The sequence below is a fragment of the Myxocyprinus asiaticus genome, chromosome 42, assembly GCF_019703515.2.
Source record: "Myxocyprinus asiaticus isolate MX2 ecotype Aquarium Trade chromosome 42, UBuf_Myxa_2, whole genome shotgun sequence".
In the NCBI taxonomy this organism is placed as follows: Eukaryota; Metazoa; Chordata; class Actinopteri; order Cypriniformes; family Catostomidae; genus Myxocyprinus; species Myxocyprinus asiaticus.
Window position 1 is genome coordinate 16,920,889 of NC_059385.1, and position 22,632 is coordinate 16,943,520.

The window sequence follows — 22,632 nt, forward strand, 5'->3', positions numbered from 1 at the left end:
CTCTTTAGTCAGCAGAGCAATTTGAATGTTATAACACTGACATAATTTAAACTGTACAATAGGCAGTGAAACGCATTTGTCAACAAATACACCCTTCCAAAACACATAAGATGAAAAAGTTGTATATTCTGTACTGTAGCCTATTTAGAACACTGTGTCAGACAAATATGGGTGACCTCTCAGGCCAACAAATGAAAATAACATGAAGTTTGAGCTCTAAAAAAAGGCCCTCAAGGACCCATGGTTTAACATACATTACATATCTGTATACACTGATTTAAGTGCTCAGTCTAAGAACGCTGATTCAAGATCTGCGTTACTCTTCAGTACATCATTACATAACTACTGAAAGATCACTGAGATGTTTATAAGTAGGAGATTAATGAGCCAGACTATTGAGGTCAAAGATCACGAGGAGCCCTGCCTCTTTTGACTGATCACCCGGAGATTTTCAAGCTGCTGGGCACGTTCGCTGTGTACCGTGATCAGATTCCGGTTTTCCTCCGTGAGTATCCTGTATTCCTCCTCCAGTCGTTCGACCTCCATCGACACCTTTTCATCTTCTAATAGCTCTGCAATTAGCTCTTTCCTGTGTACAACACACACAAACAGGGTAATAACATAGTAGAGCAATAAATTTTTACTTCACTTCACAATCTGTCATTACGTCATCTTTTTATTGGCACATGATCAGACTGAATGCCTAATTATGCTAGAAAGGATGTGCACCAAAATAACACATGACATGTGGCTTGGGTGTCACTCAAAAGACTATAGGCAGCTTTTCCATGCTTAAAACTATATTAAAGGAAGTAAAACTGTCAATACGATTTAGTCTGGTACCTGGAGACGATACAAAAAACTCTGGTTCCACTAGTTCAGGATCAAATCTAGCTACTTTATACAGTTGGTTGAAATCTTAAAACTAATTTTTAACCACATTTTTTAACCACGATTTAATATTAGCAAACTACAGTTTTGGCAAGTCATTTAGGACATCTGCTTTGTGCATGACACAAGTAATTTTTCCAACAATTGTTTACAGACAGATTGTTTCACTTTTAATTGACTATATCACAATTCCAGTGGGTCAGAAGTTTACATACACTAAGTTAACTGTGCCTTTAAGCAGCTTGGAAAATTCCAGAAAATGATGTCAAGCCTTTAGACAATTAGCTGTGTACCTGTGGATGTGTTTTAAGGCCTACTTTCAAACTCTGTCCCTCTTTGCTTGACATCATGGGAAAATCAATAGAAATCAGCCAAGACCTCAGAATTTATTTATTTATTTATTTATTTGATCTCCACAAGTCTGGTTCATTCTTGGGAGCAATTTCCAAATGCCTCAAGGAACCACGTTCATCTGTTCAAAAATTGAACTGTTTGGCCATAATGACCATCGTTATATTTGGAGGAAAAAGGGTGAGGCTTGCAAGCCGAAGAACACCATCCCAACCATGAAGCATGGGGGTGGCAGCATCATGTTGCGGGGGTGCTTTGCTGCAGGAGGGACTGGTGCACTTCACAAAATAGATGGCATCATGAGGAAGTAAATTTATGTGGATAAATTGAAACAACATCTCAAGACATCAGCCAGGAAGTGAAAGCTCGGTCGCAAATGGGTCTTCCAAATGGACAATGACCCCAAGCATACCTCCAATTTGTGGCAAAATGGCTTAAGGACAACAAAGTAAAGGTATTGGAGTGGCCATCACAAAACCCTGACCTCAATCCGATAGAAAATTTGTGAGCAGAACTGAAAAAAGCATGTGCGAGCAAGGAGGCCTACAAACCTGACTCTCTGTTCTGTCTGGAGGAATGGGCCAAAATTCCAGCAACTTATTGTGAGAAGCTTGTGGAAGGCAACCCAAAACGTTTGACCCAAGTTAAACAATTTAAAGGCAATGCTACCAAATACTAACAAAGTGTATGTAAACTTCTGACCCACTGGGAACGTGATGAAAGTAATAAAAGCTGAAATAAATCATTCTCTCTCCTATTATTCTGACATTTCACATTCTTAAAATAAAGTATTGATCCTAACTGACCTAAGACAGGGAATGTTTTCTACAATTAAATGTCAGGAATTGTGAAAAACTGAGTTTAAATGTATTTGGCTAAGGTGTATGTAAACTTCTGACTTCAACTGTATGTTTTGAGACCTAAATTGGCACTGGGCCAGTGAGTGATCTCCTCTACGCATGGCCGTTAGTTCAAATTAACCATTTAATCAAGGCAAATTCCTATATCTAAAATGTCTATAACTGAACAAGGATAAAATCAGTGTAACATGCCACTCGTTTATACTTAACCTCTGTATCACCAACATGATCACACGGGAAATGTGCATGTTGCTTCCGAGAGTTCCGGTACACTAGGATCAGTTACATTATGCCGACTCGCCGACAAGCGGCATCTCCCATCAGTCATTATTGCATCAGCTCCGGGATGTTTACCTTCTCCTGTGATGCGATCATAAGCATGTTGGGCCAGCAGTGGGGGAGACCCAGGTTCGGATATCGCGTTAAAACCAGTAAGTAATAGCATTCACATAATCCGTAATGAATGCGATTTTAACATTAAATATTTACTCCACTTGTGGTTAGGTTTAGGGTTCAAAATACTCATTCCTCTTCACTGTATTACATCCTGTACAGCTGAAAACAACTCCCTTAACAATTCGCTTTTGCTGCCACTCTGTGGACATTATACCCGGAAAATGAAGCTAACACGTGCCCAAATGCCCAAGAACACTTACCGCTTTGTCCACTGGGGGCAGTGCTTTGCATTTCGGTAAGCACAGACCAATTTTAGCTAAAGAAAAGTCAACCTACTGTTTCTGATTTCACTGAGAGATCAGTCTGGTGAAGTCTAGGTACTGGTACTGGGTCGAAGAAAATGCACATTTGATTTACAGTATATTCCTACTGTAAATAGTTGAGCTCATCACTTCTCAGTATAACTGAGAAATGTCATGTGTTTTCCTCTAGGAAAAAAAAAAACAATGAAAAAGAGAACAAGCACTGGAAATTTACAGTGACATTTAGATGCCAAGAAAGTCCTTGTGTTTCCCTCCATAAAGAAACATGTATCGAGCTTTTTACAAGGTATCTCAGTAATGAATGGTCCTACTACCCACTGTTCGAATTGGGGGGGTGTTTCATAAAAACTATAATACTAGAAACTTACAACTATTTTTTTTTTCTCAAATGTTTGCAGTGACAGAACACAACATTGTTCATTATCTGTCCCAGTTTTCATAAATAAACCAAACCAGAATTTTTACGTCCGAAAAGTCTAAACATGCCCGAGCAGCATACTGTTTTCTGAAGGAACTTACAGACGGTGGATAGAGTTGGTGTAAGGGGACCCCCTAAGAGCCCTGACTCAATTCGAACACTGGTACTACCTACATTAAAGGAATGTTCCGGGTTCAATACAATTTAAGCTGAAAAGCATTTGTGGCGTAATGTTCATTACCACAAAGTGTTATATCATCTGATGGTGGGGGGGGGGTCTGTGAGTGGGTGACCAGGCTTCTGTCAGCAGGAGGGGCTCCTCTAGAACTGCCACTGCCTCACTGTAACATCGATTTTGGCTTTTTTTTTAAAGAAACGGAAGAACGAGTCAAAATTCATTTTTGTGGTAATCAACATTATGCCACAAATGAAGCTGATTGTGCTTAACTTGTATTGAACCTGGAAAATTCCTTTAACATCTCTCTGTGTAACTCTCATCCTTTCATATTTGGTCTTAAAACATCAACCTCAAACCATCTAAAACATACAACACAAGCATTTTTGTCATCATATCTAAAGCTCAAAGCATATTTTAGTGGCTGACTGAAAAGCATAAATAACACAAACAATAAAAATTCCAAAGATATCTGAACAAATACAAGCACTTTCATTTTCAAAGTGTGGTTTTGCAATGTGAATGTTTTTTGTGTTTTTTTGTTTTTGTTTTTTTAAACAGAAAGCCTTGCATACCACAGTACAGTTTGTAAAGGTCTTGTCATGATTGCACAGGCCTATTTAACTGGTAGAGCAGCATGACTTAAGAAAAACCCACTGTCATTTAAAAGACAAAGAGAGCTTTGATCAGTTTATTCATTCTCACTCACTCCAAAGATGTGTGTTTGTACAGCGCATATCAGCATATACTTATCGTATGTAATAAAGAACAACGTAATAAGGGAATTTAAGTTTCTGAATTAGAAAGCAATGATCTTATTCATTCAAATGTATGGACTGAGATTGTTTGCAGTGGTGTTTATTTCTAAGGCTTACTTTCGGTCTTCTAGCCTGGCGATTTCATGTTTGACTTGGTTGAACTCATTGGCCATCTTGCAGTGGTCTTTGTACACTTCCACAGACTCCTTTAGAGACTGGCATGGCAGCACCGGCTGTTAGAGCGAGGGAAAACAAAAACAAAAGATCACATGATTGGATAACATTATTAGGCTATATCAATTAAACTAGCAATATTTTATGAACCCTTATACCTAATAATTGTGGCACAACTTCAATTTTCAGTGTAAAAGGCTAAAAGAGTCATGAAAATGAATGTAGGAACTATTTCTCTGTGATGTTATATTTGGATTGTATGATACATTCTGGAATATACACAACAATCATTGTTCAGCCAGACAAGAGGGTTATTAATAAACAGAAGAAACGCAATATGTGGAAACAGCTGGTGACGCCTGACTTTTTAAAATTATTTTTATGTCATTAACTTCTGCTTTCGCGATGACTCATGTGCCATCCTTTAAAATATCATCCCCAAAACAAACTGCTTCCACTTCTCCGAGTTTTTCCCCTCACCTCATAACCCATGCACATGTGTGTCTACCGAATGTTCTTTCAGACAGGACAATGTCCAATTGCCGAAAGGGACACTTTTTGGGGGAATGTTCTATTAAACGCCAGCCCTTTTGGTAATATATTAAAAGGCAGTACATATCTGAAGCTTTCTATTATTGAGTGCATATGTAATCAATAATGTAAACACTGGTGCATTATAATAGGCTTAAAGGGATAGTTCACCCAAAAATGAATATTTTGTAATTTACTCACCCTCATGTTGTTCCAAATATGTATGACTTTCTTTCTTTAATGCATTTTGCCATACAATGAAACTGAATGGTGACTGAGGCTGTCATACCCTAACATTCTGCTGAACATTTCCCTTTGTGTTGCAGTGAAAAAAAGAAAGTCATATTGGTTTGGAACAACAAGAGTGTGAGTAAATTACAGAATTTTCTTTTTTAGGTGAACTATCCCTTTAATACTGCATAATATACTTACTATACAACACAAAATATAAATAAAAGCACCATAATTTAATATAAAAGAATACAGTTTTTTTTTTAGATATCCTGTGCTTATTTTGGACACTTTTAAGACTATCACATGACAATCAATGTAAGCTCTTCAGAATATGCTTCCTTTAATCTTTTACTTTAAAATAGCCTGTGTGAGTGTGTCGGATATTGGTGGCAGGGTCTTTTTATAGTATTAATAATGAACGAGTAATGAGGAAATGCTGTGTTGATCTTGGATCTATTGTCAACAATCAATACCTACCCTTACTTAAAGGGATATTTCACCCAAAAATGAAGATTCTCTCATGATTTACTCACCCTCAGGTTGTACTCATCCTCACCAGATATGTATGACTTTCTTTTTCTGTATAACACAAATTAAGACTTTTAGAAGAATATTTCAGCTCTGTAGGTCCATACAATGCAAGTGAATGGGTGCCAAAAGTTTGAAGCTCCAAAAAGCACAAAGGCAGCATAAATGTAATTCATGCGACTCCAGTGGTTAAAATCCAAGTGTTCAGAAAGGATATGATAGGTGGGGGTGAGAAACTGATCAATATTTAAGTATTTTTTTATCATACATTTTCCTCCCTGTCTAGTAGGGGGCAATATGCACGATTTGAATCACCAAAGACAGAAGCAGGAAAATGTGAAAGTGAAGTGGAGATTGACTAGGCAGGGAGAAGAATTTATAGTAAAAAAGGACTTGAATTTATAATATATAAATATCTATTTCTCACCCGCACCTATCATATAACTTCTGAAGATATGGATTTAACCACGGGACTTATGTTGCCCTTATGTGGATTTTGGAGCTTAAAAATGTTGGCACCCTTTCACTTGCATTGTATGGATCTACAGAGCTGAAGTATTCTTCTAAAAATCTTTGTTTGTGTTCCCCCACCCCTCACTCACCTACAATGTATGTAAAAAAAAAAAGGGCCATGAAAGTGAAAAGTGACTGAGGCTAACAATCTGCCTAATACTGTACCTCCCATGGTCTTTCACAAAAGAAAGGCACACTGGTTTGGAACCACATTAGGGTGAGTAAATGATGACAGTTTTTAATTTTGGGGTGAACTGTTCCATTTAAGTCAACATGAAGTGGCGTTCACAACACACATAGGTAAGTGACATATTTTCAAGTGAAACAGGATATTCAATGGGCTTGGTGATATTAACTGAAAAGGAAAGGTGTTTCAGAGGCACAACAAGATCTTATATTTTGATGAAAGATTACAAAGTCAATTTTTTTTTCATTGGCAATAATGTGCACCGATTAATTATGTACAATACAACCAGGAACATGTTTAAAGAATGTTAATAGTGTCTGATTTGATTTAATTTTCACTTCAATTGAACCACAAGGTGGCTACTGCCCTCTTGTGGTCTTATTGCGGTAACACTAAAACAGTCCCTCTTTGATAAGGTGTGATGGCCTATTAAATAAACTTAATTATAACTTGTATAATATTATGTGATAAATTGTCCATGGAGGGCCAAATGTCCTCTGTCAATAAATCCTTTAAAGCAGCAGTGTACCATTTCTGCAACTAGATAGGTAGTTCATTTTCTTGTTTTGGTGTCCTCACTGAGACTGTTTCTCTCAGATTTAGCTTTTCCACATTCATCTTACATGCGGAAACAATCACAGCACCCTGCTGCCCGAACCCTCCACTCACTCTTGCTATTTCTGGTGTTCAACTCTAACATTAGTGCTGAGGATTTAACCTTTCTGCTATTTTTTTCCACACACCTTTCACATTATGAACCTTGACCAAACCCTTAAAGGGATTGTTCAGACAAAAATTAATATTCTATCAGCATTTACTCACCCTCATGTTGTTCCAAACTCCTTTGATGTTCTTTCTTAGATGACAAGATGATCAAACATCTAAAACAGCTTGGACTAACAAATGACCATATACGACCATCTATAAACCGGCTAAAAACCATTTAAAACCAGTGACCATCTAAAATATGTTCCCAGCAGGGTTGGAAATTGCAAGTGTAAGAGGACAGCGAGGAAATGTATTTTCCAAAACAGTTTTGTGTTCCCTCACAATATGTTTTGCATCCCGTTCCAATTATTTTAGGTTTCCTCGCAAGAAATTGATCATGGTTGTATTAGAGTAATATTGTAGTAACCATAAGTTGTAACCATGTGTTTTTTGTTTTGTTTTTGTGCGGAAACCATGGTTTTGAAACTATTAACTATTAACTAAGAGTCACTTGATGAAAAAAAGAGGGCGATGTTTTGCAAGAGTTTTCCACCTGTGAGTGATACATCCTTCTGTCTGACGGTCATGAGCGCCGTTTTCTAACAGTGTACATTGAGACTGATTGCGTTCAATGTGAGCGCATAAAACTCATGCCGCTTGCTCTAGTGGCTCGCTTACGTTCTGAAAGCTGAAGCTGCTCCCCTTTCCTGTTGCTTGCTTCTCTGTGGTTCCCAATGAAACGGATGAACGAGACGCGAGAGGATGGGATATAGAGTGCAGAGATTTTAGGAGGGTTTTTCGCAGGCTCAAGCCTCGCTTGCCTCCTTTTTTTCAGTTTTGTATAGTTTGCCTGTTCAGATAGAGCGCTGTATATAGCCTGGGCTGAGCCCTTGCTGACACAGTGCTTGCTGAGATTGATTGTGTTCATGGCGAACTCATGAAACTCAACACGCTTCGCTCTCGGCACGCTTTCATTCTGAAAGCCGAAGCCACTCCCCTCTTCTCCCATTAATATTTCTCTGTGGCTCCCAAGGGACATGAGTAAAATGCAAGTGGACGGCAATACAGAACGTAGAGACTTTAGGAGGGTTTTTCTCCAGCTCAAGCCTTGCATGCCTACTTTTCCTCTAAATCAAGCGGCTTTGCGTGAACATGATGATATGCAACCCACAATTGGCGCACGTGATTTGTGCACGTTTGGCGGATGCTATATCGCTGGTCTTACACAATAGGGTCGTCATGACCGGTGCCAGGCACCATACTACAGGCCAGGGCCCCATTAAAGAGACGGTATGCCTATATGTTGACGCTTTTCTGATTGATGCCCACCCAGAATGAGGGCAAAGAATTTCCCACTGGGTCGTGGATGCCATTTCGCTCACATATGATTGGCAAGGCATACAAATACAATATTCCATGGGCATAAAAGCTCATATGACTAGGTATATGGCCTCCTCCTGGGCATGGGCAAAGGGCTTGTCAAGAGATGTCTGGCTACAAGTTTGGCTTCCCTGAACACCTTCACAAGGTTTTAAATCCTGCATGTATCGTCCCTCTCCTCCCATACATGCACAGATAAAGAGGGATTGTTGTTAAAAACTGTGGTCTCTCCACTGGTGTGAATGAGAGCATTGTGCAGTATCTCACTATCCTGTTGGCAAGTGTCATTGTACAAAAAGCCCTTGGCTAGATGACTGCTCTGCTCCCGTCCCTCCTGCTAACCGGTAAGATGTGTTAAGACATCGCTCCTCTACCTGGCATGGCATGCGTCTCTGTCTTGACATCGATCCATTGGTTTAATGTTCCCACTTTCCTTTCTATTTTTCAATATGAAAGGGTGTAAAGCAATACTTTTTACTACCCTGTTGGCTAGTGGGCATTGCACATCAGTGCTACAGTGTTATGGTATATGGCTCCCATTGCGTCAGCTTCTGACGCAGCGCTGAATTTACCTTCTTGAAAGGGAACATCTCGGTTACTCTTGTTACCTTGGTTCCCTGAAAGGAGGGAACATGATGTTGCGTAGCTGTGCCGCAGCTACTGATTTTTTGCTGTTAAGGGACTGTGAGATGCACTCTTCTTCCTACAGTGAGAAAATCCAGATCGTGTGATACTGGGCTCTGGCTTATATGCTCAAAATGGTGTCAGCAGAGGTGGAGCACCAAGCGGTTAAGGGTTTTAAGGTCACTGTCTCCTGAGGAGTGCTTCCATAGTGTCAGTTTCTGATGTAATGTCTCGGTCCTTCCTTTCAGGGAACCAAGGTTACAAGAGCAACGGAGACATTACAATGACTGTAACCATGTTTTTTTTGTTGTTTTTTTGGCAGACACCATGGTTTGGATACCATTAACCATGGTTAATTTTCATAAGGGTTAACCTACCATGGTTCTACAACAGTAACCATAGTTGAACTATGGTATTTGAAGTAAGTCAAATTTTTATTTGTATAGCGCTTTTCACAACACACATCGTTTCAAAGCAGCTTTACAGGAAATCATGCATTAACAAAAACAAAAAATTAAACTGTAATATCTATAACGTCTTAAAGTGAACTTTATGTAGTTTGATTAAATATGATTGTAAAATTTGTATTGAAATTAAATAAATAATAATTGTATTTAGAAGCTCTGTGAGCAAGCTGAATGCGACTGTGGCAAAGATGTTGGTTAATGGAGAAAAATAACTTTGGGAGAAGCCAGGCTCACTGTGGGGGCCAGTTCCCCTCTGGCTAAACAACATAAATATAATGCCAATATTAGTTATTTGTGTGCAGTGCAAGTCATGGTTTTAAATTTGTAAATTAAGCAAGAATTAAGGTCCAGTGTTTTAAAAAAAAGAAAATATTTTTTTAATTAACTAGATTAATGACTAATGTCTTTGAAGTCCATCCTGGATTAACTGCAGAAGTTCAGATAGATGCAATGTCCTTTGTTAGTTGGCTGATGAAGGCTTTGTTGGCAATTAAATGATAGTCTATGTATTCCATTTCAAGGGTGTAGTCCATCAATAGACAAAGGTGATGCAGGTAGAGATTAATGATGAGGTGCATCACAGTTCAACTTGCAGGGCATTTCGGTGAGGTTCGGTGGGGCCCAAATTTAAGTCCAAGTTTCAGGCAGTGACATATGAAGTATCCGATGTATTACAGTTGGAGTTGGCATCAGTTCATCCTCTGAAGTAAAAAAAACTGAAGTGATGTCTGGCTAGCACTGGCTGTAGTTTGTCATCATCTCTCAGCGACATGTAGCAGTGGAGTCCGACACAACAGGAACGGAGCTGGATCTGGCAGGCTTGAGGCCGAGGTTGAGACATGGAAACAAATAGAATAATATTAGCATAGATGCCATTCAATTTTATGCAGAGTTATAGATCATGATGGATGTTTCTGGTTCCGGCAGACCTAACTAAAGCAGCCTAATTGTGAGTTGATGGATAAATGAGGTGTATGCCTGGCTAAATAGATGAGTCTTTAGTATAGAATTAAACTGAGTGAGTGTGTCTGCATCCCGAACAGTGTTAGGGAGACTATTCCATAGTTTAGGAGCCAAATATGAAAAGGATCTGCCTCCTTTTGTGGTTTTTGATATTCTTGGAATTAGTAACAAGCCAGAATTTTGTGATCGTAAAGAACATGACGGAATATAGCGTGTCAGAACGTCACTCAAGTATTGTGGAGCTAGACCATTCAAAGTTTTGTATGTAGTTAACAGAATTTGAAAATTAATACGAAATTTAATAGGTAGCCAATTTAATGATGATAAAATTGGGCTAATATGATCATATGTCTTTGTTCTCATCAGCACTCTGGCAGCTGCATTTTGAACCAACTGAAGCTTATTTACTGAACTTGCTGGACATCCTCCAATTAATGCATTACAATAATCTAGTCTTGAGGTCATGAATGCATGAATTAATTTTTTGGCATCAGCAACAGAGAGCATGTGTTGTAATTTAGCAGTATTTCTCAGGTGGAAGAATGCTGTTCTACAAACATTGGGAATCTCATTTTCAAAGGACAGATCATAGTGCTGTGTGCAGTGCAGTGAAATCAGTCTATAATTAGCCAATTCTCTAGGATCAAGCTGTGGCTTCTTAATAAGCGGTTTGATAACTGCCATTTTAAAGTTTCTTGGGACATGTCCTAAGGATAGCGAGGAGTTAATGATATTCAGAAGAGGTTCTGAGATGACTGGAAATACCTCTTTTACGAGCTTAGTTGGTATTGGATCTAACATACATGTTGTGACTTTTGATTTTTTGATAAGCTTTGTTAGCTCTTCATGACCTATGACAGTGAAGGATTGAAGACAGTTATGAGTTTTCTGAGGTACTGTGACAGTTGATTGCATAGTTCCAATTTTATTTCTGATTATTTCAATTTTATCTGTAAAGAAATTCACGAAGTCATTACTATTGTGCTGCGACGGAATATCTGGTTCAATCGATGCTTTATTCCTAACCAATTTAGCCACAGTACTGAATAAACACCTAGTATAGTTGTGGTTATTTTCTATGAGTTTGCTAAAATATTCTAACCTGACAGCTTTTTGTCACGTTTATGTGTTTTGTTCTTGTTTTCATGTCTTTTATTTTCAAGTTTAGTTCCTGTTCAGGTCATGTGGTGTCATGTCATGTGATTTCCTGTTCCCTCATGTGATCTTGTCATGTGTTTCCCCTTTTCATGTGTCTTGTTTTCATTGGTTCATTGTTGATTACTTTGTTATTAGTCTTGTCTTTTCATTGATTAAAGTTCATTTAGTCTTGTTATCTTGTTTATAGTTTAGTCTTGTGATTGGTTGTCTTGTTTACTTGTTAACCATGTCCTTGTATTTAAGCCCTCATGTTTGCCATTGTCAAGTGTCAGGTATTGTGGATGTAACTTTGTTGTATCTTGAAGCCAAGTCAAGCCAAGTCAAGCCATGTTTTGTTTATGTCAAGTCTTTAGTCAAGTCTAGTCTAGTCATTCATGTTTATGTTTTTGTTTTGTTCACGTTAGTAGTCAGGGTTTTTTGGATCTCACGTTTGGAAATAAACTGCACTTGGGTTCGTCACTTCATCGTAATCATTTTCATCATTGTCTTTGCCAGCATCGTTACACTTTTAGTGCATGTATGTAGCTACAGACACTATCCTTCCATGCACCACGAAATACCTCTAATTTTGTATTCTTCCACTTGCACTCCATTTTCCGAGTGTTATCATTGTACCACGGTGCAAGGCTTTTTTTTTTTTTTAATTTTCTTTAATTGAAGGGGGCGACACTATCAGGAGTGCTAGAGAAGACTGTATTTATATTTTCTGTTATTTCATCAAGTTCTTCTAGGCTTTTTGGCTTACCGAGTATGTGAGACAATTTTGGAAGATTATTAGTGAAGCTATCTTTAGTGGTTGAAAGAATAGTTCTACCTGAATGATAGCGTGGTGTAGATTGAGTAACATTAGCTGATCGCAGCATACAAGAGATGAGGTAATGATCTGAGATGTCATCGCTCTGCGGCAGAATTTCTATAGTATCAACATCAACTCCATATGACAGAATTAAATCTAGCATATGATTATGGCGATGAGTTGGCCCTGTCTCCAAGAGAGTTGAGAATATCAATAAATGCTAATTCCAGTGTGTCATTTTCATTATCTATGTGAATGTGGAAGTCACCAACAATTAAAACTCTATCTACATTAACTACTAGATCAGATAGAAAATTTGCAAATTCACCAAGGAAACCAGAGTAAGACCCAGGTGATCTATATAATGTAGCGAGGGCAAAAGACGACAGAGATTTTTTATTTATATCTGACAGTGTCATATTAAGCATTATTAGTTCAAAAGACTTAAACTTATATCCTGTCCTCTGAGTAAACTAAAAATGTCAATATAAATTGTAGCAACACCTCCTCTTCGACCCTCCAGACAAGGCTCATGTTTATAACAATAACCTGGGGGAGTAGATTCATTTAAACTAATATATTAATCCGGTTTAAGCCAGATTTCGGTCAAACAGAGCACATCCAAATTATGATCTATAATAATTTAATTTACAATTAGTGCTTTGGTAGAAAGAGATCTAATGTTTAGTAGCCCTACCTTTATATGAAGATTATTTTCAATTTTTTTGTTTGTTTTTTCAAGTTTGACCTTAATCAAATTATTGCAAGTTCACACACCTCTTTAACATTATCTCTAGTGATCTCCGACTGGCGAAGCCGGACATCATTAGTGCCGACATGAATAACAATTTTAGAAAATCTATGTTTAGCATTAGCCAGCACTTGTAAATTTGATCTGATATCAGACACTCTGATACCCGAAATGCATTTAACAATAGTGGCAGGAGTCTCTATTTCCACGTTCCTTACAATAGAAATCACCAATAGCTCTTTCAACATGATTCTCAGTGGGTGCATCACTGAGTGGGGAGAATCGATTGGAAATCCTAACAGGAAGGGGAGAGTGGTGTCACTTTGCTGAGTGAGAATGCCGACAAGACGTCACCCAATCGCCCTGCTGCGGGGGCTCTAGAGCCGGAACCAAAGTGTGTGTGTTGCTCGATGTACTACCCGCATCCGAAGCAGTATCTACCAGCTTCTCTTTCTCACTGACCTCCACTAACGTTCGGATGCATGTCTCTAGCTCATTAACCTTCCCCGTATGCCTGACTAAATCCTTAAATTTTTTACATGTAAACCCCTCACTGCTAACGGAAGAAGCTATAGTAAACATGTGGCATGTAATGCAGGAAGAAATAACATGAGCGGATGCCATGACTTACCACAATTGTTTGTTGCTGTTATGGTTATTCTTGAGCAGCGAGGATTTGAGATCGATGTGATTCCTAATCAGCAGATGTTTGAGATTGATGCAATAATCCGTGTAAAACACAGTGGAGAAAACGAATGCACACAGTCAAGATGCGAGATGTAGACAAGCGGAAAAAAGAAAAAAACGAGGGAAATGGGTGGAAAGTAAAACCGTAGTAATAACATAATTATGATTTTTATTACCATTATTTTCCTTTATTATTACTATGGTTTTACTTCGAGTAGCATGGTTAAAATATGGTTTCTCTAGTAAAACCATTGTAAATGTTGTGGTTATGGTTTTATACAAATACCATAGCTGAACTATAGTTCTATCAGAAAGACTCAAGATTATTGGAATTAATACGAAGGAAAGATACTTATATCATTTGGTGTAAGCCCCATCCTATGGTTCAGCGCTCCAATGCTGCTTGAACCGTCAGATCCTGCTGGAGGCAATGAGCTGAGTGAGCTGAGCTTACCCCCACCCAGGATGGGACCTAAACTGGTGGAGATGGGGTGGGATGGGGGGTGAAAACACGAAAGTATGCGAACAATAAGAGGCAGCTGGCAGGCTTACAAAGCGGAGGCTGTATTGTGATTGGATGAGATGCCTGATAGAATGAATCCCAAGATCTTCCTGCTAGAACTACACTTACGTTTACATTTACTATAGTAAAACCATGGCAAAATTGCTGGTTACTATAGTTTTACTACAAATACCACATTTCAGCTATGGTTGCAAAGAAATGCAAAACTGTTTGCGAGGGAACGCAAAACTATTTCAGAAAATAAAAGTCCTTCCCTGTCCTCTAAGGGTCTCCATACAAGTGTATAGGAGGCTATCTGATTATTAATAAACTTTACCTGCAGGCGTTGCTCAAGGTCAGGGAAAGCTGGAAAGGGATCCTCTGCATCTTTCAACTCTGAGAGGAAAAGAAAGCCAGATCAGCATGTCTGGTATGAGCATGCTGAGATGCAACTAATGTTTGAGATCCTCACTGCAAGGCCTCAGTGGTGACATCCACATTCAACTAATCAGCTAAAACATACCACAGCTCACATGGCACCACAATGACTTCACTGTATCTGCAGTCTGTTATGTTTGGAGTTTGCTGATCTAGGTCCAACTTCTCCATGGTAAACATCACCCAAGAGACCAAGAAACTGGTCCCAGTTCAGTGCAAAAAGCCAAATTTATACAGCACCTGTTTGACCATGGACTTTTAATCCTAAATAGACAGATTGTGAGTAACTATCTCCCAGATTCTTTACAATGACTTGTCTTTAGCGAGAAATCTGACAGACAACTTGTCTGCGTTGATTCCCGCCATGTCAACTATGTCCAAGTGGGGCTTACTCACTTATGCTGAGAATCCTCCGATGCAACCAGCTAAAAACAGGGCTGTTTACAGTCCAGCATCAGCCAGGAGGCCAATTAAAAGTTATATATACATGAAATTTGCACATGGGTCTTATCGTAAACCTGATATGCCCATTACTCAAATTAAGATTCTAGCATTATTCCCATAGAATGTGGCCGGGTGGAGGTGAACATGACAGTTTCGTGTCATTGTGGCTGACTGATCGCACATCAGTGACTGTCCATTACACAAGACTGGTGTGTGTGTTACACAAAATCAACAAGTAGTACATTATGAGAAAGAGGGCATAACTACCTAAAATAAAGTAAATAGTGCATTTTTGTGTTAGGTTCTACATTGTTGTGTTTGTTTCTCTGCTGAAACAAAAAACTAATACCAGCCTAAACAAAAGTTCCAAAAAGGGGATTTCGCAGCGATGCCACAGAAGGACCATTTTTTAGTCCCCAAAGACCCTTTTGAAAGGCTCTTAAAAGAACCATTTTTGAAGAACCGTTTTATAGTCTAAAGAACCTTTTTCAACTATTAAAAAAAACCTTTTGTTGATTCTGTGTATATATGTTTGCTTTTATGTTTCATTTGTCTGAATCAATAAAGTGTTAATCAAAAAAAACAAAAAATAACTTTTGTGCAATGAGAAGTTTTCGTGGATGTTAAAGGAATATTCCGGGATAAATACAAGATAAGCTCAATCAGCAGCCTTTGTGGCGTACAGTAATGTTGATTACGACAAAAAATATATTTTGACTTGTCCCTTCTTTTCTTTGCTTTAAAAAAAGCAAAAATGTGGGTTACAGTGAGGCACTTACAATGAAAGTGAATGTGGCCAATCAGAAAACAGTAAAACACAGTTTCAAAAGTATAACCACAAAACATAAACAATATGTGTGTTAACATATGTGATTTTAGGGTGATAAAAATCGCTTACTAGCCTTTTCTGTGTAAAGTTACATCAAATTTTACAACGTTGCACCCATTATGACCATAAATGCTGAATAAGGACCTTTATTTTTAACAGTATGTTTAGCTGGTCTTAGCTGAGGGTTTTTGGCTCTGGGAGACAAGTTAAAACCAGCTAAGACCAGCAAACCAGCCTAGGTTGGTTCAAGCAGATTTTCCCCCACCAGCAGGGACTGCATTGTACTTTTGGGTGAGATAGAAAAAAGGTAGGTCAAAGCAGCAACGAAGCGTGAAGTATTAAATGCTTTTAAATTTAGGCCTGTGTTCTAAAAGCAAATGAGTGAATCATGCAGCAGTGAGGTATTAAAAAGGAAACCCGATGCTGCAATGTCCAGGCAGCAGCTGCCATCAAAGCATTTGCCTGAATAGCTGTAAAACACTTTGACAGCACTGTTGACTTTGTGGCTAGGTAGACATTTTGTTTTTAAGATGCCAGAGATCAACTAAAATAGAGGGGGCACCTGTTTCTCTGAAAAGTATGACAAAAGTTGAATTGATCCCACTTGAGAGGCTTTGGGTGGGTTTTACTTGTTGCCATTTTAGTAGAAGCCATGCATCGTATGGACCATGCACAATGGGTGGGGGTGGGGGTGGGGACGCAACTCTATTTTAGTCCCTCAATCACAGTCTTTTTGTCACAACCACATAAACATCTACAATGCTGATATCTATCTTTGTAGATAAGTTACCTGAGGATTCATCGAGGCTGAATGCGATTTGTACTTCAGGTTTATCAGCAGAGACTCGTCTAGTTGAGGTGATCATTTATTCCTGGAAGAGGAGCAGATACAGATTAAACGGCAGTGTATGCAAACCTTATTTTTGCCTAATCTCATTAGTATGAGGTCATGAACCTTTCAGGGGCTTGAAAAGTTTTCATCATGTGCTCAGAGTTACACCAGGGATTAAACAATTGGAGATAAATCCTCTCCCAGCCAGAGACTGACACCATACTTCTATAGGGGCCTCATAGTGCCTCTGGAATAATCAGTGTTACTTAAAATACAAGGTCCTATTAACGTGTATATGGAAATACATTATACAAGCAATCAGGTCTTTTATAAGCAATTAGTTCTAACATGTTTCATTAATCATCTCAGATTTATTTGTGACAGCTTGATGAACGTAAACTTCACATTATACAAGACAAGGTCCAATGTTAGGCTACATGTCTTTGTGTCATCTTTGATGTGGAACAAGGCTACAAGCGTGAACTGTACAATACTGTAACTACAGCATTATATTAGAATATGTTGCATATTATGTTTATATAATAGAATAAAAACATTACCTGCCAACAGAAACGTAAATAAAGAAAACTCTCAAATCACGCGCTTAAAAGAGCTTCAAGAGTCGCTCAAAAAGACGCGGAGCTAAAGACGCTCCATTGAGACTTGTAGATCCTCAACGCCGTGTTTATACTGTAAAACGTCTTGAATTGATAAAGTATCGCATTTAAGCCGTATCAGTCCGCGCAATGTACACAAAGAAACCAAAAGTACTTTCACAAAACACAGCCAAAGTAATCACAGCTTTTCACGAGTCTTCGGAGTGCCACTCTGTGCCAGCCGGACGCCAATTAAATGGCTCAGATGGCATGACTTTACACGAGAACAATGTCCATCTCTCCAATCAGCTTTGAGTGACTCAGGCATTTTAACTACAACGATGCAAGTGCGATTTTTGGTAGTATTTCCCCCCCTTTTTTGTTTTACATCCTGTCTTTGACAGATGGAAAAGTTTTTGATTGTAAGTATTGTTTCCAGATATCGAAAACCTACATTTATAGTGTAAAACAAATTGCAAAAATGGCACAGTTTCTACGAAGAAAAAAATAATACAAAAACACACAGATATATAAAAACAGATGACATAGAAATAATTCTAGAGAAATAATTAGTAATGTAGGCTATTGTTAAAATTACATAAAAATCAAAAGTTACATTAAAATTATTTTACTATTTAAATTGTAAAATTATTTGAAAACTGAACACATATTTATTAAAACCGCTAAAAGTCCAAATATGTACTTTGGACAGATTTCACTGATCATTGGACTTATTCGGTGATCCACTACCTCCCCTGTGTCGATCGGTAATCCGTGTTTCTGCTCTCTACAGCCGCGCCTGTTCTTTCTTAGCTGCATGCTTCCCGAGCGCTGCAGCCTAATTACTTCATCCGTTTAGTATCCTCAGGATCTGCTCAGAATGGCTCTTCACGTCCCCAAAGCTCCGGGCTTTGCCCAGATGTTAAAGGATGGTGCGAAGGTAGGGCCCCAGAATGTGTGTTTCGGTTCTGTTCTGTTGTTTTTAGAGCACACCCAGTGAGTTCGTATAGACCTTTCTCGAACATGGGCCTTCTGTACCAGCTAGCTACCGGTAAAACCTGCCAGACGCTTTCACAACGAACCGAGGAATAGTATTTATAGCAAGAACTTAATGAACACAAGGTCTTAAGAGAACATGAGTTTGACTATAAGTGGTTCACATCAGAACGTGAAGACTGAATGAAGTTAGCATGTTAGCTGAAGACATGTGCGCCTACCGGTACACCACTGCACTACTAGTCTGTCACTGATGATCTCACACCTCCATCGTTCATCAAGCTATGTTATAGTTATTGTTAGGAAGGGCATCGTTTGTGTTAAACCTCTGCATCACGAAACGGCTTTTTAAATATTGTTTTTGCGGAAATTATGAGTTAGCATAAAAATGAATAGAGGATGCACACTGTTCCGCAGCACTGGGCAGTTCCCTTAATAATCTCTGGACAATTAGACTATTTTCCTGTTGGCGTTTGGTGGTGTGACCAGAACATTTATTCATGATACTTGAAATAATGTATTTTCTTGATTGAAATGTGTATTTTTAAAGATTGAATTTTGTTTCATTCATATTTGACAAGTTTTAAGAATTTTGGTCATTATCCCAGCAGAATGCATGGATACAGACTGTATTTTAGTTTCTGGTTCTTTCTGTTCCACCATAACAACATGTAACAGTGCTACTGGCTTACTTTACAAGATTTTAAAGGGGTAGTTCACCCAAAAGCAAACATTTTCTCGCCCTTTTTGTCATACCAGATGTGTATGACTTTCTTCTGAAAAACACAAACAAAGGTTTTCAGAAGAATATCTCAGCTCTGTAGGTCCAAACAGAACTTTGAAGATCCTAAAAGCACATAAAGGCAGCATAAAAGTAATCCAAGACTCCAGTGGTTGAATCCATGTCTTCAGAAGCGATATGATGAGTGTGGGTGAGAAACAGATCAATATTTAAGTCCTTTTTTACTATAAATCTCCACTTTCAAATTCTTTTGTTTTTGGTGATTCAAATTATTTGTGCATACCTACTGGGCAGGGAGGAGAATTTATAGAAAAGTGGACTTAAATATTGATCTGTTTCTAACCCACACTTATCATATCCCTTCTGAACACATGGATTTAACCACTGAAGTCGTTTGGATTACTTTTATGCTGCCTTTATGTGCTTCTTGGAGCTTCAAAGTTCCGGCCACCATTCACTTGCATTGAATGGACCAACACAGCTGAGATATTTTTCTGAAAAGAAGTCATACACATCTGGAACATCATGAGGGTGAATAAATGAGAGATTTTTCATTTTTGGGTGAACTATCCTTTTAATTGCTGTAATTATTACTGTATGGTGCAATGCAGTTAATATATATTTGAGTTATAAAATTAAGGAAATGCCAGCCTGAATAGCTGATCCTAGATTTTAAAATATACAATCTGTAAATAAGGGTATTAAAAAGGATGTTTCATTAAAATTGTTACCAATATTTGTTAATTTATAAACATATTTTTAAACTTCCTAACTAAAAACAAATTTATTAAGTTTTTAAAATATGAAATGATTTGACTGGTTGCTATTTGTTTACTACAATCAGCACTATTCCGGCCTTGAGGAGGCAGTTTACAGGAATATCCAGGCTTGCAAGGAACTGGCACAAACCACAAGGACTGCATATGGACCCAATGGTGAGGCTTATGTCAAATATTGCATTTTAGACCCTTTTGGCGATTATTTTACCTAATCATTTAATTCTGCACAGGTATGAATAAAATGGTCATCAACCACTTGGAGAAGCTTTTCGTCACAAATGATGCTGCCACCATTCTTAGAGAGCTGGAGGTAATTATTAGTAATGTAATTATCAGAATAGAAATATAACACACATTGCTTAATCACAATTTGAATTAGTTTACATAGTTTGAAAATAATTTGAAAGAACATTTCCATTTATAGTGTCTCTCTTTTTCTCCCTAGGTTCAGCACCCAGCAGCTAAAATGATTGTGATGGCGTCCCATATGCAGGAGCAGGAAGTGGGTGATGGCACAAACTTTGTGCTGGTGTTTGCAGGTGCTCTGCTGGAGCTAGCAGAGGAGCTGCTGAAGATGGGCCTGTCTGTGTCAGAGGTCAGTAAACACCCAGTCTATCCAATATTTAAATGTCTGGGAAGCGGTTGGCAGTATTATAATCTGTTTGAAATGCATAATGTTTGACTCTGCAAATACATGGCAAAGTGATAGACATAGACTGAAATCTGTTGGTTTCATTTTAGACATTTCACTCTTTCTGTTTTCTTGATTTTATGATTACATTGATTGTTTGCCACAGGTGATTGAGGGCTATGAGATGGCATGTAAGAAAGCTCTGGAGATTCTGCCCGATTGCGTGTGTTCGTCCGCTAAGAACCTGCACGATCTGGAAGAGGCCACAGCCGTGATCCGCACAGCTGTCATGAGCAAACAGTATGGCAATGAGGACTTCCTGGCCAACCTCATCGGACAGGCTTGCGGTAAAGCCTGAATTAGAATACTTTAGGTTACTCTGGTGAACTTGTATAAAAGTTCCATAAAGCGCATCCATAGACACTTTTAATACAAGAAAATGCTGATGGATTTGATGTTCATCAGTCATCTGCTCTATGAAATATATATATTATATTATTATTTATTTTATTTTTTTTTGCAGTCTCTATCTTCCCTGAGTCCGGCAATTTCAATGTGGATAATGTCAGAGTGTGCAAGATTTTGGTAAGTGAAATGCATGAGCTGTATTGAGATCTAGTGTGTTTGTGTGGCAAAGTAAGTCATTTCTTTTTTTATGTAGGGTTGTGGACTGAGCTCTTCTACAGTACTTCACGGGATGGTATTTAAGAAAGAGGCAGAAGGAGACATCACATCAGTCAAAGATGCAAAGATAGCTGTGTTCTCCTGTCTGTTCGACTGCATGGTAACAGAAACCAAGGTATGAAAATGCTATGTGTAGTTTGAGTTTAGATGGATGGATGGATAGAGGTTTCTGTACAACCTACAAATGGCTTACTTATAGTTGTCTCTGCATATTAAGTTGGGATAGGAGAAAGTATTTTAACACAGTGTTACACACTTCAGCTTAAATGCTTTTATTTATATAAACAAATTTTTTTGGGGGGATTTAATTGGTAACATAAGCCCGTAGTTGGCCAAGGACAGCAATAAAACACACCCCTTTTTTTGCACGGCTTTTCTTCCTTCAGTTTTGTGCTTTTTCTGATGTCTCATAGGGCACAGTACTTATAAAGAATGCAGAGGAGCTAATGAATTTTAGTAAAGGCGAGGAGGACCTGATGGAGGCGCAGGTGAAGGGCATCGCTGAAACTGGGGCCAATGTTGTCGTGACTGGGGGCAAAGTAGCTGACATGGCTCTTCACTATGCCAATAAATACAATCTCATGGTGGTCAGGTAAGAGGCAGGTTCCTTCATTTTTAAAAAAAATTTTTTTTTATATGTAGTGCTTCAACAACATATTTACAGTGCTTGATTTATCATTTTGCCAGTAATGTTACTAACATGTAAGTATGTTTAATGAAAAAATAAATAAAAATAAAAATAATGCCTGATATTTATGAATGCTTCTGTGTGTGCTTTACCAAGGCTGAACTCAAAATGGGACCTCAGAAGACTATGCAAAACTGTCGGAGCCACAGCATTGCCCAGACTGGTGAAGTGTTTTGATTTTCCACCTTTTCATACTAGACTAGAGTCTTGGAGGAAGAAGAAAGGTTGACAAGCATGTCTTTCAGACTAGAAATATATAGCTTTACTTCACTATTTCCACTTGATGTAAGTCAGCAAAATTAGTTGGTGACAAATCAATTGATTGTATTATGGTCATTCTGTGACAGACTCTATGTTTCTTCTTTGTTTTTCTCTTGTTCTTTTTTTCTACTGGATAACAGACACCCCCGACCCCAGAGGAAATGGGACACTGTGACAGTGTTTACCTGTCAGAGGTTGGAGACACACAGGTTGTGGTCTTTAAACATGGTAAGGATTATTATAAAAATGAAAACCTTATATTTTCTTGGGTGAATTTTACAAAGAAATGTGTGGGTCATATTTCACACCTAAATTCAAGGAAAAAACTCTGATACTG

General features: G+C 38.3%; 2 protein-coding genes across 5 annotated transcripts in view; one reads left to right on the plus strand and one right to left on the minus strand.

The window, feature by feature from the left end:
* Nucleotides 1-18,399, minus strand: LOC127432836 (MAP3K7 C-terminal-like protein). 3 transcript variants are annotated; one of them, XM_051684279.1, is made up of 5 exons: nt 18,265-18,399; nt 16,877-16,958; nt 14,713-14,771; nt 4,290-4,405; nt 1-589 (listed from the first exon to the last, which is right to left on the minus strand). In XM_051684279.1, the coding sequence occupies exons 2-5, from the start codon at nt 16,950-16,952 to the stop codon at nt 409-411; spliced, it is 432 nt and encodes a 143-aa protein (XP_051540239.1). In that variant the 5' UTR covers nt 16,953-16,958; nt 18,265-18,399; the 3' UTR covers nt 1-408. The 3 variants fall into 3 exon arrangements, with proteins under 3 accessions (XP_051540239.1, XP_051540237.1, XP_051540238.1); XM_051684277.1 differs by lacking the exon at nt 18,265-18,399 and adding an exon at nt 17,479-17,848; XM_051684278.1 differs by lacking the exon at nt 18,265-18,399 and adding an exon at nt 17,042-17,302.
* Nucleotides 18,307-22,632, plus strand: part of LOC127432835 (T-complex protein 1 subunit theta) — a 9,727-nt gene continuing 5,401 nt past the window's right edge. For both annotated transcript variants that reach the window (XM_051684274.1, XM_051684275.1), the window contains exons 1-10: nt 18,307-18,454; nt 20,097-20,187; nt 20,262-20,341; nt 20,477-20,626; nt 20,829-21,009; nt 21,186-21,247; nt 21,324-21,461; nt 21,760-21,938; nt 22,131-22,197; nt 22,436-22,523. In XM_051684274.1, coding sequence (XP_051540234.1) covers nt 18,395-18,454; nt 20,097-20,187; nt 20,262-20,341; nt 20,477-20,626; nt 20,829-21,009; nt 21,186-21,247; nt 21,324-21,461; nt 21,760-21,938; nt 22,131-22,197; nt 22,436-22,523 — 1,096 coding nt within the window. In that variant the 5' untranslated portion in view covers nt 18,307-18,394. The remainder of the gene's footprint in view (nt 18,455-20,096; nt 20,188-20,261; nt 20,342-20,476; nt 20,627-20,828; nt 21,010-21,185; nt 21,248-21,323; nt 21,462-21,759; nt 21,939-22,130; nt 22,198-22,435; nt 22,524-22,632) is intronic.